We start from the raw sequence: 14,235 nt of genomic DNA, 5'->3' as shown, positions 1-14,235 counted from the left end.
GCTTTATTTCTGTGGTATTTATGTTCTCCTCTTCAGAAATACAGTTTCCATTTCCAGATATTTTTTTGCATGGCAGGCACTATTTCTAATACTGTATTCATAGATTTATGTGGCTTTTATATTGCAAATTTTTCATTTCAGACAAAGGCACAATGATGTGAGTCACAGATTGTCATCACTCAGCTTGAACTTCTTGGGTTTGATCACTTAAAGATTTTACTAAAATGACAGTATTCACTGATGATTACTTGAATGATAGGCCCTAGTTAATAGATCAGGCACTAGTCATAATTACTCTCTGAGATGATTAGTTCTGCTGTACTAAGAATATTTCTATGCTACATCCAGGTCCACAGTAATCTAATTGTTCTTATTCTTGTCTCAAAATAACAAAAAGGAAACAAAATTCCATCTGTTTCTACCAAAGGAGCAAATATATTCGATCCTGAGCAGAAAGATCTTTTTGTTAAGCACCACCTTCATGTTCTTCATAACTGAACTAAAGAAGTTCAGGCTCAAGATAAATGAGTGAAACCAGCGAAGTCCTTTTCCTCTAAGGATTCTTTTTGAAGATGAAAGCTGGTCCCCAGTGCAACTAAATAAGAATACAATTACTCTGCTCTCTGTCAAGCAACAACAGCCCAATACAATTTCAGTAATCTTTTTGTTACAGAACAAAGAAATTTTTTTTACTGCTATCAAAATGACCCTTAGTATAACAGATTCTCCCTGGAGCCCTTTTTGAATCTCTAGTAATGTACTTTGAAGGTGATCACAACTACACTTTGTCCCTCCTCTGTTATATGGGCTAAATGTCTCTGCTGTGAAGAGAAAATAGTTTGAGACATCAAACACATTTGTAAAATACAAAATCCACTAGGCTGTATATAAAAAGACAAAAATAGAAAAATTCTATTTGAAACTGGGTTGAAAATATCAAACAAAAAATGAATGAGCAATATGTACGTACAAGATACAGCAATAATACTCTAACTTTCTGAATCTCTACATTTGTAACACTAATCATAAGAATATATCCAAACTTTTAATGAAATTTTTCATAAAACAAAGATTTTGAATTTTGTTTTCTCTTGTCAGATTTTACTAAACTCAATTTTTTTATTAGAAGTTCTAAAGAGATGGATTATTTCAAACTAAAATGCAGAGACTATAAGGAACCGAACACACTGAAAATGGCACAGTGGTGAGAAAAGAGAATATGTGTAGTATTTCAGAAAAAAGTGATGATGTGGAAATTTTATGGTGCTCATAAGGAAAAATCTATCAAACAAAGGTCAGAACAAAAGATCTGTTCTGAGGAAAGTTCAGGTCAAATGAATGACAATGATGATAAACTAAAGATTTGATGTAGTAGTGAAGGATGAATTAGGAATCTGGAAAAAATGAGCAGAAGAAAAAAAAAATAAAGCCAGCAGAGTCTTACTACAAATGTTAACCTTATCTTGAAGAAGGGAGGGAAGGTGTCAATCAGTAGACAAACCCCAACCATGAAAACTCCGGGAAGTGGTAGTTGGAATAAATAATGGAAAAAAGAAATAGATGGAATACACCATAGTAATGAAAAAAGAATGAAAAAAGGACTGAAGATGGCAAAGAACATGAATATGCAGGAAAAGGAAATATTTTGCTCTCTTCCCTGTTCACTGTTTGAGGCTTTCTGTTATCACATCTAGTCATCTGTTTATTATAAAGTCTTCAGAGAATTTGATATATCTTAAGTGGGTTTCCTCACACATTATGGGCTATAATAACAAATAATGAAAACAAATAGTTGCTTTATCTTTTCTGAAAGACACACCTCTAGTTTATTCAATGAAAGCAAATAAATGAGTAGTCAAGTTTAAGCCTCCCTTCATGAAGTATTCTGCTCATCCAGAAGCATTGTGTGACTTGATAAAGCTACTCAATGTAAAGGCTGTAAAAACAGAATTTTAATATAGCAGTGAGAGTGCTTTAAAACTACTCACAGAAGAGCACTAGGTTCCTTATTTAAGGTGTAATATCTTCATAAAACACAAACTACACTATAGCTCTGGCTGACTTGGGAACACACAATATCCTTACACCATCAAAACCTGACCAGCTATTCCAGCTTATTTGCTGGCTCCTGACGGGGCAGATGAAAATTTATTAGATTGCCATGTTATAAGGTGACAGCAGAAAGTGACAGAACTGTCATTATGGGTGTAGATGTTCACAAGCCCCTGTGAAGGTCTGCCAGTCAAGTTCAGTAGACTTGAGCTCTTCTCTCTGCCATCTTCACACTAACCTGATACTTGACCTCTATGCTTTCCACTATTATCTTGGATCTCCATAAAACATTTTGCGACCTCTATCAATTTTATTCCGTTTTCTCTTCCTGCTTCTACTTAACTTCTGCTATGATTAATCCTGATAAAAGACTAGTTTGAAGTTTAAAATCAGACAGTTCAGTTTTTGGAAGTGTGCATGCTGTTTTTCTAGAGGCATCCTCCTCTTCTCTTTCTCTCTCTGCCTTTATTTTTCTCATGTTCTCTTTTTTCCTTTGCTCCTTTCTTCCCTTCTTTTCATTTTTTTTTTAGCTCTTTCATGTAAAATTTCCATGTACATGTACTACTTGAGCTGAGCAGTGAAGAGCAGTTAATAGCTGGAATATCCTTGGAGGCAAAAATATAGTAGTATTTGAAGTCACTAGCACTCTGCAAAGGAAAATGTAATCTATGTTTTTTAAAGACACTTTAATTGCTCAGCAATCATGCAGAACTGAGAAATATAGCTCTGCTTCCAAGGTAATAACTCCCCAAATTGCAAAGGTCGCTTACTCAATACCCTTTCTATCTAGAAAAATATGACAATGACACCAAGACTCAAAAACTCAATTTTATGTTAATCTATTATTCACTATTAGCTTTCATGAATTTTTGTAGTATTTCACATATCCTGCTGTGCGCTACTGTCATTTAAAACATAAAGACTTCATCAAGCTTTATTTCTAAATGGGAGAAGTTGTTCCTATTGAGTCCATTTATACACCCCTGATACAGCTAAAACTAAAGTTAAAATGAGCAGGAGTTCTGTATTAGAGATGGTAAGCTTTAGCACATAGAAAAGGTATCAGTACTAATTACAATCAGCTTTCACTGACCCTTGGTGCTTTTCCCTATAACTTCCCTCTCCTTTTGCGTAATTATTCCATCAACAAAAAGATTTCAAAGCTTTTATAATGCTAATTTTAAATAAATTATTCACATATATATATTTAACATTTAAATATAATCTTTACAAAGTTATCATGATGTTATTAAAAGGACATAATCTAGCTAATGCACTTATTAAAGATTTCATAAAAGTTGGAGATGTCTGTCATATTTGAACCTGTATCATACCTGAACTCCTGAGGGTGAGACTTTGGATTTCTGTTCAACCTGCTCAAAACTTTTTCTGTTCAACTACCTTAAAAAAGGAGTCAAGCGTGAGAGGATTCTCTTCAACCCATGTTCCACTTGGGACTAAAATACAGTGTCACTGTATGCTTAAGAAGAGGATCTTAGGTTCAATTCAAAGAGATTTGAGATTATGTTCAAATTACAGCAGTAGTTTTGAAGATTTTGCTTATAGTAATACTTCAAAACCTGGAATTACAGAATACTACTCATGTACTGTGTGTGTGTGTGTTTGTATGCCAAAGAAACAAACAAATCATATCAACAGTTCAGTACCATGGACAAGTACTTTCCACATTGTGCATGGGCATGGAAACAACTTACTCAAAAAGTACACTTTGTTACCAAAAAAACCATACATCAGCTTCTGTTTATTTTATATTAAAGTATCAGTCTATTCTTTCTTGAAAACATCACTGTTCTAATTAAAAATAATGGTTAAAAATCAGCATCAGAAAATACAGGAATGTGGATCTAGTTACCATGCCGAACTCGTTTCTTCTGCTAACTGGGCCCCTCCATTTGTCATCAGCAAGAGAAAATGAAAACAAAAAAACCACTCAGGAACCTAAAAGGCGGGTTAAAATCCCCAAAGCTCTTGTCACTCCTTTTTAGCATAACTTGCCCTTACAAGAAGTATGAAATATTTACTATGAACTATATTTATCTTCATTTGTTATATCACACTGAAGATAAAAGCCTTGTATAAAAAATGGTGGCTTAAGACATTCCTTTTATCTTTTTCAATATTTTGTATGCATGTTTCCCAAGTAAATTACTATTGCACATAATAAGTCAAGTTTTTCATAATAGTTTAATAATGCACTTTCATTTTGTTAAATTTAAAAGTTATACATGCTTCATAAATCTCAACAGTCCCAACAAGATATGGCAAAATGCTAATAAAATGATGGGCTTGGCATTAATGAAAGTGCTAAGTTTGTCATTTAGTGTCTGTAATTATTAAATTACTAGTCAGTTTGCAATGAAACAACAAATTTTCAGTTTCATAGATGGGACTATACAACTCAAAATTAAGAATAGGGAAAAAATTGTCATCTCAAATTAGTCAACCTTCTAAATCCTGGTTGTAACTACAGAAAAATGCATTTTATAACCTGGTGCAGAGAATCAGCAGATACAATCAGACACTGGTATCAGAGACTTCATAAAATATACTCTCTCTCATATTTCCATTTAAATTCATTGCATTCTAATGTCAACAGTGACACTTTTTAACCCGTGTTCTCTGAAAGAAATTGTATTGCCACTGGAATTGTTTAAAGACACATGCTTGATGTGTCATATGTCTCACACTTCCTCAGATCATTTTCCAGAGTGTGTCACCAGTCAATGTAGCTTGACACTCATAATTTAAAAGTTGTAGGTCCATGAAAATCAAAGGAAATGTGTTCAGTGTCTTAAATAAAATCACAAATATATATTTTTTTGCAAAGACAAGATACGATTTTCATGAAAATAAATAATTTTGTAATAACAAACTCAATATCCAGGTCTACATCAATACAAGACTTAAAACAAAATGGCAGACCCACATACTGATCAAATTAAAAGCTTGCACTTTGGTTCTCCTTATAAACATTAATAATTTAGCAACACTGTAACAGGGCCTGCAGCAAAGACAGTACTCCATTAAAAATCCACTGATAACTCACACATACTCATAAAATATTCCAATTACACTGTCCAAAACCAAAGAGTTTCAAGACTTTTTTGCTTTGTTTTGTTGTTTGCTTTTTCAGGTTTTTTGCAGTTTTTGGATTTGGGTTACTTTAATTTCAGCAACATTGTTAAGTCTCTTAAACATGTAAAACATTGAGAAGGAAGTCACAGGTCGTATTCTTAAAGTTCTGTAACGAAAACTTACCCTCACACATTTTTCTATCACCATATTTTTAAAATTGAGTATTTTTCCGTTCATGCCAATACACTTGTTGAAATGTTGGCTGTAACCAAACACCAGCTGCACTTACCCCAGTGTTGTCATGGTGACGATGGTGTACCAGAAGGCTGCAGGGATGCTGGTGAACTTGCTGGCTGAGGAACCCTTCTCTGCATAGTACATGACTGTGGCAAAGATGATGATGGCCATGGTGAGTGAGAAGAGGAGGAAGCCTAACTCCGAGGCACAACTTTTCAGTGTGTAGCCCAGGATGCGCAAACCCTGTGAGTGGCGGGAAAACTTAAAGATCCTGAAGACACGAAAGACTCTTAATGTCACAAAAGCCCCACTGACATCCTCGTTATCTGTCATCACCAGGCCGATGTAATATGGCATAATGGCCACCACATCAATGATACTCATGACACTGCGCACGAATTTGTAGCGACTAGGAGCTGCCAGCAGACGTAGGAGATATTCAACTGTGAAGATCATGACACAGGCAGTATCCAGACAGAAGAAAGCCACGGCATACCGCTCTCCACAGGGCAGCTCTTTGATGCGACCCGGGCTTACCCCACAGGGCACTGTCTCCACCACGTTGGCAATAACAGAGACGGCAATGAAGAAACCAGTGACATAGTAGAAGACCAGAGCCAGGGTACTGGTGTGTGGGTTTTCAAAGGCCCGCCACATCCTCTGACGAGCTGTCATTGAGGGTAGGGAGCTCTCAGGTACGTGATCCGTATCAGCATCATCCTGCAGGCGCTCAGCATTTTCACGCCGGCGATCCTTGTACTCCTCATAACAGCAGTCACCAATGATCTCAGGGATGATGCCAAAGAAGGCCAGCTCCTCATCATAAGCTGAGATGCACTCCTGGCGGGGATAATGAAGCTTCCCAGTACGGTAGAAGTTGAGAATGTGGCGGAAAATGTCAGGGTCCCGATCAAAAAAGTACTGCTGTGTCTCAGGGTGGTAGAAGAAGTCCCGCTCTGAACTGCCCAGCAGAGTGTCAGGGTAGCGCTCTAAGGTGTCCAGCCACGTCTGGAACTGGATGCCACTCACATTCAGCACAATTAGAGAGTCCTGGCTTCGCTTCCTCTCCTGCCGTGGAGCAGCTGGCATGGGACCAGTAGCCACTGGCATCCATCCTATGGCTGCTGCCCTGGCAAAGGGTAACCAAGCTGCTACACCTGCCGCCATGGTTCCAAACACCTATTACAGCTAAGGGAGTCAATCTAGAGGCAGTTCTGGTCCAGCCACTAAAACAGAGAAGGAAAAGAAAAATACAAATTCTCACACATTCTTGAGGCAGCAGGATTTCTGAACATTTTTGTGATATTCAGTATTAACTGACAACCTTTTTGCTTCCTTTTTGTTTCCTCCACCTTTTTATCCCAGAATATGCTTTCCAGGCACTGGTCACACTGTTAGGACAATAAATGAGGGCACTTGGAAATCCCTGTATTCAAAGCAGCTTCTCTAACGGCCAGATCCTTCGGATATAAGGTCTCCATTCGAGCCCCCCGGATGGAAGCAACAGTCCTCAAATCGCTACCCCCTGGAGCCGGCTAGTAGCTCTAGCGCAGCTGTGCAGCCACCTGGAAGGAGATGTTCCTCCACGCGCGATGCAGCCGGTCCCCCCGCCCGCCCCTCCTCCGCTCGCTCCCCGCCCGCCGCCGGAGCCGGGCCGCGGCACCAGCGGAGCCCTCCCGGGCGGCCGCAGCGGGGCCGCCAACGCCGCCGCCGCTCGCAGTGAGGGGCGGAGGGGATGGGCCCGGCGGGCCGCCCCCCTTCCCGGCGGCAGCCCCGGAGCAGCGGCGCGAAGAATCCTCTCCCTGACCTTTAATCGCCGTCCGGGGACTCCTCCAGACCCCGGCTAGGGGCTGGGGGAGCCGGCGGGGCAGGGGGAGGAGCTCCGGGCGGCAGCATTAAACTTTAAGGCAAGTTTTCCGTGCAGGAAATGCTTTGAAGGGCAGAGGGATGCCGGGGCTGGGGCGCCGAGAGCGGGGAGCGCCCCACAGAGCAGGAGCGGGCAGAGCGGGGCTCTCCCCCGGCCGGAGCATCAGGGCACGGACAGGGGCAGATCTGCGGCGAGGAGACCGGGGTCGGGGAGAGCCCCCGCGGTCCTGGCGGGGGCAGGGGCGGGGGCTTTGGAGACACATGCGGTGGGTGGGCTGCACGGGGCATCCCCGGGAGCGCCCGAGCGGGCGGCGAAAGGCGAAGCCGAGGGAGGCTGGCCGCGGAGCGGGAGAGGGGCAGGAGCTCCCTGGCGGCGGGGGGGCGCGGGGCAAGGGCGCGGGTGCCGAAGGGCTCGGCGGTCGGTGGTGGATCATGCCCCCCCCCACCCCCCCGTACCCCCGCCTCCCTCCTCTCGCCCCTTCCCCTCGGCTCAGTTCTCCAATCGCTCCAGACGTGCCCAGCCTGCGGCACCTACCTGTGAAAGTCTGGCGAGAGCGCTCAGTTGCATAGAGACTTTTGGAAATACGGGCTCTGCCGCTAGATCTCCGCGCCCCGCCGGGAACGGCGGGGAAGTAGTTGCTCCTGAGAAAGCTTGATCGCATCCAAAGGGACATCGATAATAAGGCTTTCCCCCACCCCCACCCCCCTCCGCCACCGCCGAGCGCCAAGCAACAAGTTCAAGGGGTGGGTGGGGGGAAAAAAACAACGTAATCGCGCCTGGCAGCTCTTGGAGCACGTCCTTGCGGGGCGCGGATCCTGCGGCGCGGGGCCGCTGTCAGGCGCGGCTGCGGCTGCGGCCGCTGCCCTGCCGCGGGCTGCGGGCGGCAGCGGCGAGGCCCTGGCGCGGCCGGGGGCGGGGAAGGGGGCTTCCCGCTGCCTCCCCCAAGGCGGGCGGGCCATGCCACCCCGCCGCGCCGCCGCCGCCCGCGGGCGAGGGGCGCATGGGCGGGCGGCGGTGCGGGCGCGGGGGAGCGCGGGGCGGGTGGGCAGGACATCGCTCCGCGGGCGAAACAAAAGGGCTGCGGGCAGCCGCGCCGGCCGCGGCAGGGCAGGCAGGCGGGGAGCGCGGCTGTGCCTGCGTCGGGGTGTGTGCCGGTGTGTGTCTCTGCGGTGCCGCGATCGTGCGGTCCAACCTCTCCGCCGGCAGCGCCGCACAGACCCTCTGGAGTTCGCGGTGCTTTGGGTAGGGATCGGGCGGCGGCGATAGCTTAGGTGAGGTACCGAGGGGATTTCTGGGGAGCGTTAGCTGCTTTCAAGGGAAGGGGAACCGTTCACTGCAAAAAAGGGGGAATGAGATGCCTGGGAGTGAAGTGTAGGATGCTCCTCACGACCCGCCCCGAGCCACTCCGGAGTTCTGGTTGCAATATCCAAATGGCTCTTACCAGCTTTGGGAACGGCGAGAGCTGGGACGGGTGTGGGAGCCTTTTCCTCCTCCTCTCCGTTCCGCTCCCGTGCCGAGCCGCGTCCCTTTTCCCGACGCTAGATGGCGCGTGGATGACGGGAAGTGAGCTCCCGCCGGGGCCGGGCGAGCCCCGCTCCGCGCACCCGGCTCTGCCCGCCCCGACACCGCCGCCCGCCCCGCACCGCTGGATCTCCGCGATAGGCGGGCGCGTAGTTCCCCGAGCTCTGCGTGCCGCTCTGATAGTGCCGATAAATAGGGGGAACAGTCTATATTTTTCAATGAAGATTCTGAAACCGCTGTGTGTCTTCTTCATAGACCTTGCAAGATGATACCAGAAGGTATTCCTCTTTCTAATTTGCCCGTGTTTCCGTTTGGTGGTAAAAGGTTTTGAAAAGAATCACGGAATAAGTAGGTTCCGTTATATGTGAAGTTTTTACAACCGAACCTCCCACTCTGATAAGCTGCTTGAGATATATGCCTAAGAAACCCGAAGCAAAAATAAACCAAATACACACTGAACTTTGGGAGTTAACTCTTTTCTGTATTTTAATAATATGCCTAGCTTCACTATGTATTCACTTCTAAGTTCCCATGAAGAAGATGAACACTTTCAGTATTGTAGCCTAAACTACAGCCTAAACTGTTCCTACAAGTAGTACTTGAAAGCACAGAGATAAAAGGCTTAAAAATGTTTGAATGCAAACTCTAATATAGAAAAACTTGTGATGATGACTGATTACATATATCAAGTCACTTGAAATAAAATATCACATTAAATAAAAGATATTTTCTGTATATTTGCTCAACTTGTTTGTTGATTTGTTGCTTTATTTTTTTTTCTATTTCAAATATTCAGTACATAATATATATATATACTATATATACCTTATATACTATAAATTAATCCATTAAATTGAAATCAGTTGGTCAACTATAGGTATTGAGCTTTCAATATTATGGATATTCTTCTCCCATATGAAATGGGAGGTTTTGTTTGGTGCTGCAGGGTATTCCTGTAGAATTAATAAATCCCAATTTATGATCCTGTCAGCTTAGCACAGATAAAATAATACAGGACTTCCTTTCCTGAAAATGAAGAGGTTTCCTTGTCAGCTATAGATTCTTTATGCAATCAATAACTGCTCTTATTTTTTTAACATGCCTAGCTTTACAAAAATCAGTTGCTGGCTTAAGTTGAATTTTTTTCTTTAGTTTTTCCTGAATAGAAGTCTCTCAATAAGGAATTTTCTATCCATAGAGAGAACCCATGAGAACAGGTACCGTTAAAGAAACACCTGGATTCCACTTGCAATCTTAAAGTTGTTTCAGAAATTTACAAGTTTCATTAAAAAATGGAAAAAAATCCAAACAAACCCTATATTTTTGGACAATTTTGAGTACCACATAGCGTTACAACATTTAGTCTTTTTTAAGTCAGAGGTTTGAAACCAGCTGAGGTTCAGAGACTTTTCTGACACCATTGCCTGGAAAAATGATCTCCTCACCTTAAATTTTTGTGGACAGCCTGTATATCAGAGAGGCATCTTTCCAAAGCAGTATCTTGGAAGGAAAAGAGTACACTCTATTGACTCCTTAATTAACATGTTACTGAGAAGCGATAGCCAGGAACTCAAACTTTCACAGCTGGTACCTTATGTTACCAGTTCATTAAAATTGCCTGGCTGAAGTATTCCTTACTTTGTATGTTTCAGAAGGACTCAATCCTGCTACATAAGGTGTACCTAAGTAATCAGGTCTTCCTAAGTCAAAATCCTGCCCGTGAAATCAGAATTGGCTACAAAGAGATTGGTGTGATGTGACAGAGAGGATTATGACTTCAAGTAGGAATTAAATAGCAGGGACTCAAATGAGACCAAAATCCTATTTTCAAGGGAAGAAAATAAATCCTAGTAATTGTAGGAAAAGAAGAAAATGATACTAAGGGGAATGCACAATGGGCTCTAAGATGAGCTGTTTCTTAATTCATTCCGAAGTCATGAGACACAAAGAGCTCTCTGAGGATTAAATAAGCTACCAGCTATGATGCAGAAGTTTATATTAATGAACTTATTTTATTTTATTTTTTTAAATATTTAAAATGTTTGAAACTGCAAGTTTTCTTTACAGACTGAGAGCACAAGTGTATCCCCTCTTTTTAATTCCTCTAGTATTAAGACAGTTTTCATTCCTTTTGAGAAAAGAACACTGCAGATGGTATTTTGTTTTGAGGTTTGTTAGGTTCAGGTTTGGGTTTTTTTGGATTTTTTTTTTTTAATGAAGGGAACATTCCTGAAACCATCTGAGTAGCAAAAGTCCATTATAAGAATTTTTAGAATACAGCCCCTTTGCAGAACTAGGTTGTGAGATTAAGACTGTGTCTTACAAAGGAAAATGTTTGATTCTACCTTGCAAATATAAAAAAATAGTGCTTTGGTCAAACATGCAATCAGCCCAAATACCTCTAGTCATAGCCTGCAGTTTCCTTGCCTTTGTAGTTTTTTTTTTTTTTAATCTAAATCTAGCTGCTTTTTGCACTTTGGGCCAGACAGAATAAGTGGAAGGCTTTTGATAATTTTTCCAAGACAAAATGCCATCTTTCTGGGAGTTTGCTAAAATAGGCTCAGGTCATCCTGCAGTGCAAGTGCTCAGTGTCCTTCTTTCTATCTGGAGAAATGGATTGCTCTGGACATTAAAAAATGACCTCTCACTGGTCAATGATTAAGACATTCTGTGGGGGAAAGTACACCATGTGCACCATTTCTTTTAGGTTCTGAAGTCAACCTGAGAGGTAGTATAGCCACCATTAACCTAAAAAAAGACCCTTACTTCTCTAAAAGATTTTTTATGTATTTATTACAGGTTTAGAGGCTGGAGCATGAAGGCAGAGCTGTCAGCATAGTAGTTTCTTTTTTTCTTAATGTGAGGCTAAGTCAATACTTGGAATCATCTCAAGAAAACCTTACTGTCTTCCAAGGAAGGGACTAATTTAATCTCAAACATGTGCTTTAACTTCTCTAAAGCAACAAATACTAATTTAGTCATTATAGATGTTTTTCTTGATGTATAGGATATTGTATGAAACATTAATTCCATTAAACTATGTGTTCATCTTATTAAGCTCTAGGAATTCCTCTTCAAATTAGTGCTATTGTACCCATCAATGAAATGGTAAATAACTTTTAAATTTTACTTTAGATAAATGCATATTTCTCATTTTGAATTCGTGTTTTGTTTCATATAGTATCTTCAAACAAATAGCTGTGTAATTAGACCAAATTTCAACCAATTTATCTTTAAACACCTGTGGTACCTAATTAGGAGCCTACTCTCCCTGAGTTCTTGGGGTCAACAGAGGGAGAAACAACTCAGAAAGCAATCTATCCTACCTACAGTCTCAGTGTGTGTAGGCAGGTGTCCATTGACTATAAAAGGCAGTCTGGGATGACTGTGGTCCTTAGGTTATGAGTCTGCATTTAAACAAAATGGTCCTGAGACTAAGAGCCTGAGCTAGTCTGCTACGTCAAAAGGAAACCACCCTGGACTTCAAGAGTCTTTAAGGTCATATCCTTAGAAAGAAAAACTCAGAGTGAATTCATGCAGAAAACTAATTAATGACTACAGTTCATATTCCTAGTTTCACTGAAGCACTTTGGGAAGCCTTTGACAAAGATGCCTCTTTCCAGACTTACTCTGTGTTGCCACAGCCACATTCTTAAGCACATGCAGAATCTTCAGTGTCATCAAATGCTCCTGTTTCAGTCCACAAACAAAATTTTAAAAATTATTTTTCTTTTTCTTCACTGTTTTTGACTTAGTTGTATTTTTTATTTTTGTTCTCTATAACATACTGCATGGCAATCTTTCAATCTGCATCCAAACATTACGATTTTAGATACTGCTTTTTTCTTTGTATTTCAGGAAATGTAGGGTTTGGATGCTGGCCACCTTCCTCTGCTCCTGCAAAAACCTCACAACGATCAATGGCTCCTTGCCTAATTAGTCCCATCTCTCTTATACTGTGAATCCTTTCTAAACTGTTTTGTTACTAGATTGGCTCTGCTCTTCAATACCTGACGTGGAGGGAACCCAGAGAGGGTATTGCAGCTCTGCCTGAGAGTGACTGCAATTGTATCCTTCCTGTTTTTAATAACTGACTTCTGTTCCAGCAAAACTTCCATCGTTTCAAGTTTCAGCAGCTTTATAGGAATCCTATATGAAAGAGATGAATATGTGCAAAAATATAGTTAATAGAAACAATGTGTCATTCACTGGCACAGATGAATACAGAACATTTTTCAGAAGTTAGTAGATTGAATAAAGTTATTATCTTGCATTGCAAATCGCTTCCTTAGTCCATCCAGCTCTCAGCAAAGAAAGAAGCCTGAGGTCACGCAGGCTGGCATGAGGCTGGTAACTCTTCAAAACTGAGAACATCTGGAGAGCTGCCTGTAGGGGCACCTTTTATGCCAGTAATTGCTAATAGCCCCTGTACCACAGTTCAGAACAGGAAATAGAAACCTTCTTTCATGTTAATGATTGCTTTCTAATTGCATAAACAGCAATGAGATAGCAGTCATTTATAGCAAGCTACTCCTCCAGCTCAGGGAGGAAATAAATTTTTTGTGGTGCTTCTGGTGGCATTGCTGTGGTGAATGTTGAGTCCAAGCTTCCAAAAGGGAGAAAGGATGAAATAAAATATCTTTTCAACAAAAGTGAAGCATTAGTTATGGGACTTTTTGCATTAAATTAATTTTTTGTAAAAATTGAAAAAATACTAAAAAATACAAATCAGAAAAGCTAGCATTTTCCACATCAGTTTTATTAGCCTGGAGCAGAGTGAACAGTTTACAAATCCTGAGAAACATTTAGTTAGACTTGTTATCATTGTCTTACTGGATGTCATCTGATCCTAGAAGTCATAAAATCAAGATATTACAATCAAAAACTGTCCTAAACTTATTGTCATTATGCTCTACATGGTCCCAAAAGATACATGTCACAGAGAGATGTTAGATTTATTAATTATTCAGCTTCATCACAAAATTAAACAAAGATTTTATTGTATGAGTAGCAATACTTCACCTCAAAGGCAGTTTTCAGCACAGGCCATTCAGTTATAAGTTATTCTGCTAAGACAGTCTGACAGCTTGCACAATATTGTTGCTGTCCAAGATAAAAGATGTTTCAATGAAATCATACTTGGTTCATAGTAGGCCTTAGCTTTGCTTAGCAATTAAACACATTATCTTGCTGTAATTTCATCACTCGTAAATCAAATAGCAAGAAAATATCTAATTTGAGTTATAGCATTTTTAAAGCAAGATCATAAGAAACCAAATCATCATGATGTCAGCTCTTTAGTTTCCTTCCAGTTTTGTATGTAGCATTGCCCAGTCATTTACAAAGGATTGCTATATAACATAAAACAGCCTCAAGAATACAGCAGTTATAGATGTTTTATATACAATGTGTGAATAGAAGAAATCAAAACAAAAGCCTGTTCAATAGAATTAAAGTTAAAG

General features: G+C 41.3%; 1 protein-coding gene across 2 annotated transcripts in view; it reads right to left on the bottom strand.

Moving 5' to 3' along the window:
- KCND2 (potassium voltage-gated channel subfamily D member 2) overlaps nucleotides 1-8,815 on the bottom strand; it is a 265,132-nt gene extending 256,317 nt beyond the window's left edge. The window contains exons 1-2 of one of the 2 annotated variants that reach the window (XM_064702704.1): nucleotides 8,694-8,815; nucleotides 5,438-6,611 (exon numbers count right to left, since the gene is read on the bottom strand). In XM_064702704.1, coding sequence (XP_064558774.1) covers nucleotides 5,438-6,552 — 1,115 coding nt within the window. In that variant the 5' untranslated portion in view covers nucleotides 6,553-6,611; nucleotides 8,694-8,815. Of the gene's footprint in view, nucleotides 1-5,437; nucleotides 6,612-7,786; nucleotides 8,197-8,693 lie in introns of those variants that run through there. The other variant, XM_064702703.1, reaches the window with a different exon arrangement.
- Nucleotides 8,816-14,235: the final 5,420 nt, after the last annotated feature.

Source organism: Zonotrichia leucophrys, chromosome 1A, assembly GCF_028769735.1.
Source record: "Zonotrichia leucophrys gambelii isolate GWCS_2022_RI chromosome 1A, RI_Zleu_2.0, whole genome shotgun sequence".
NCBI classification, from domain to species: Eukaryota; Metazoa; Chordata; class Aves; order Passeriformes; family Passerellidae; genus Zonotrichia; species Zonotrichia leucophrys.
Note: the sequence above shows the minus strand (reverse complement) of the source record. Positions and strands in the feature narration are given on the sequence as shown.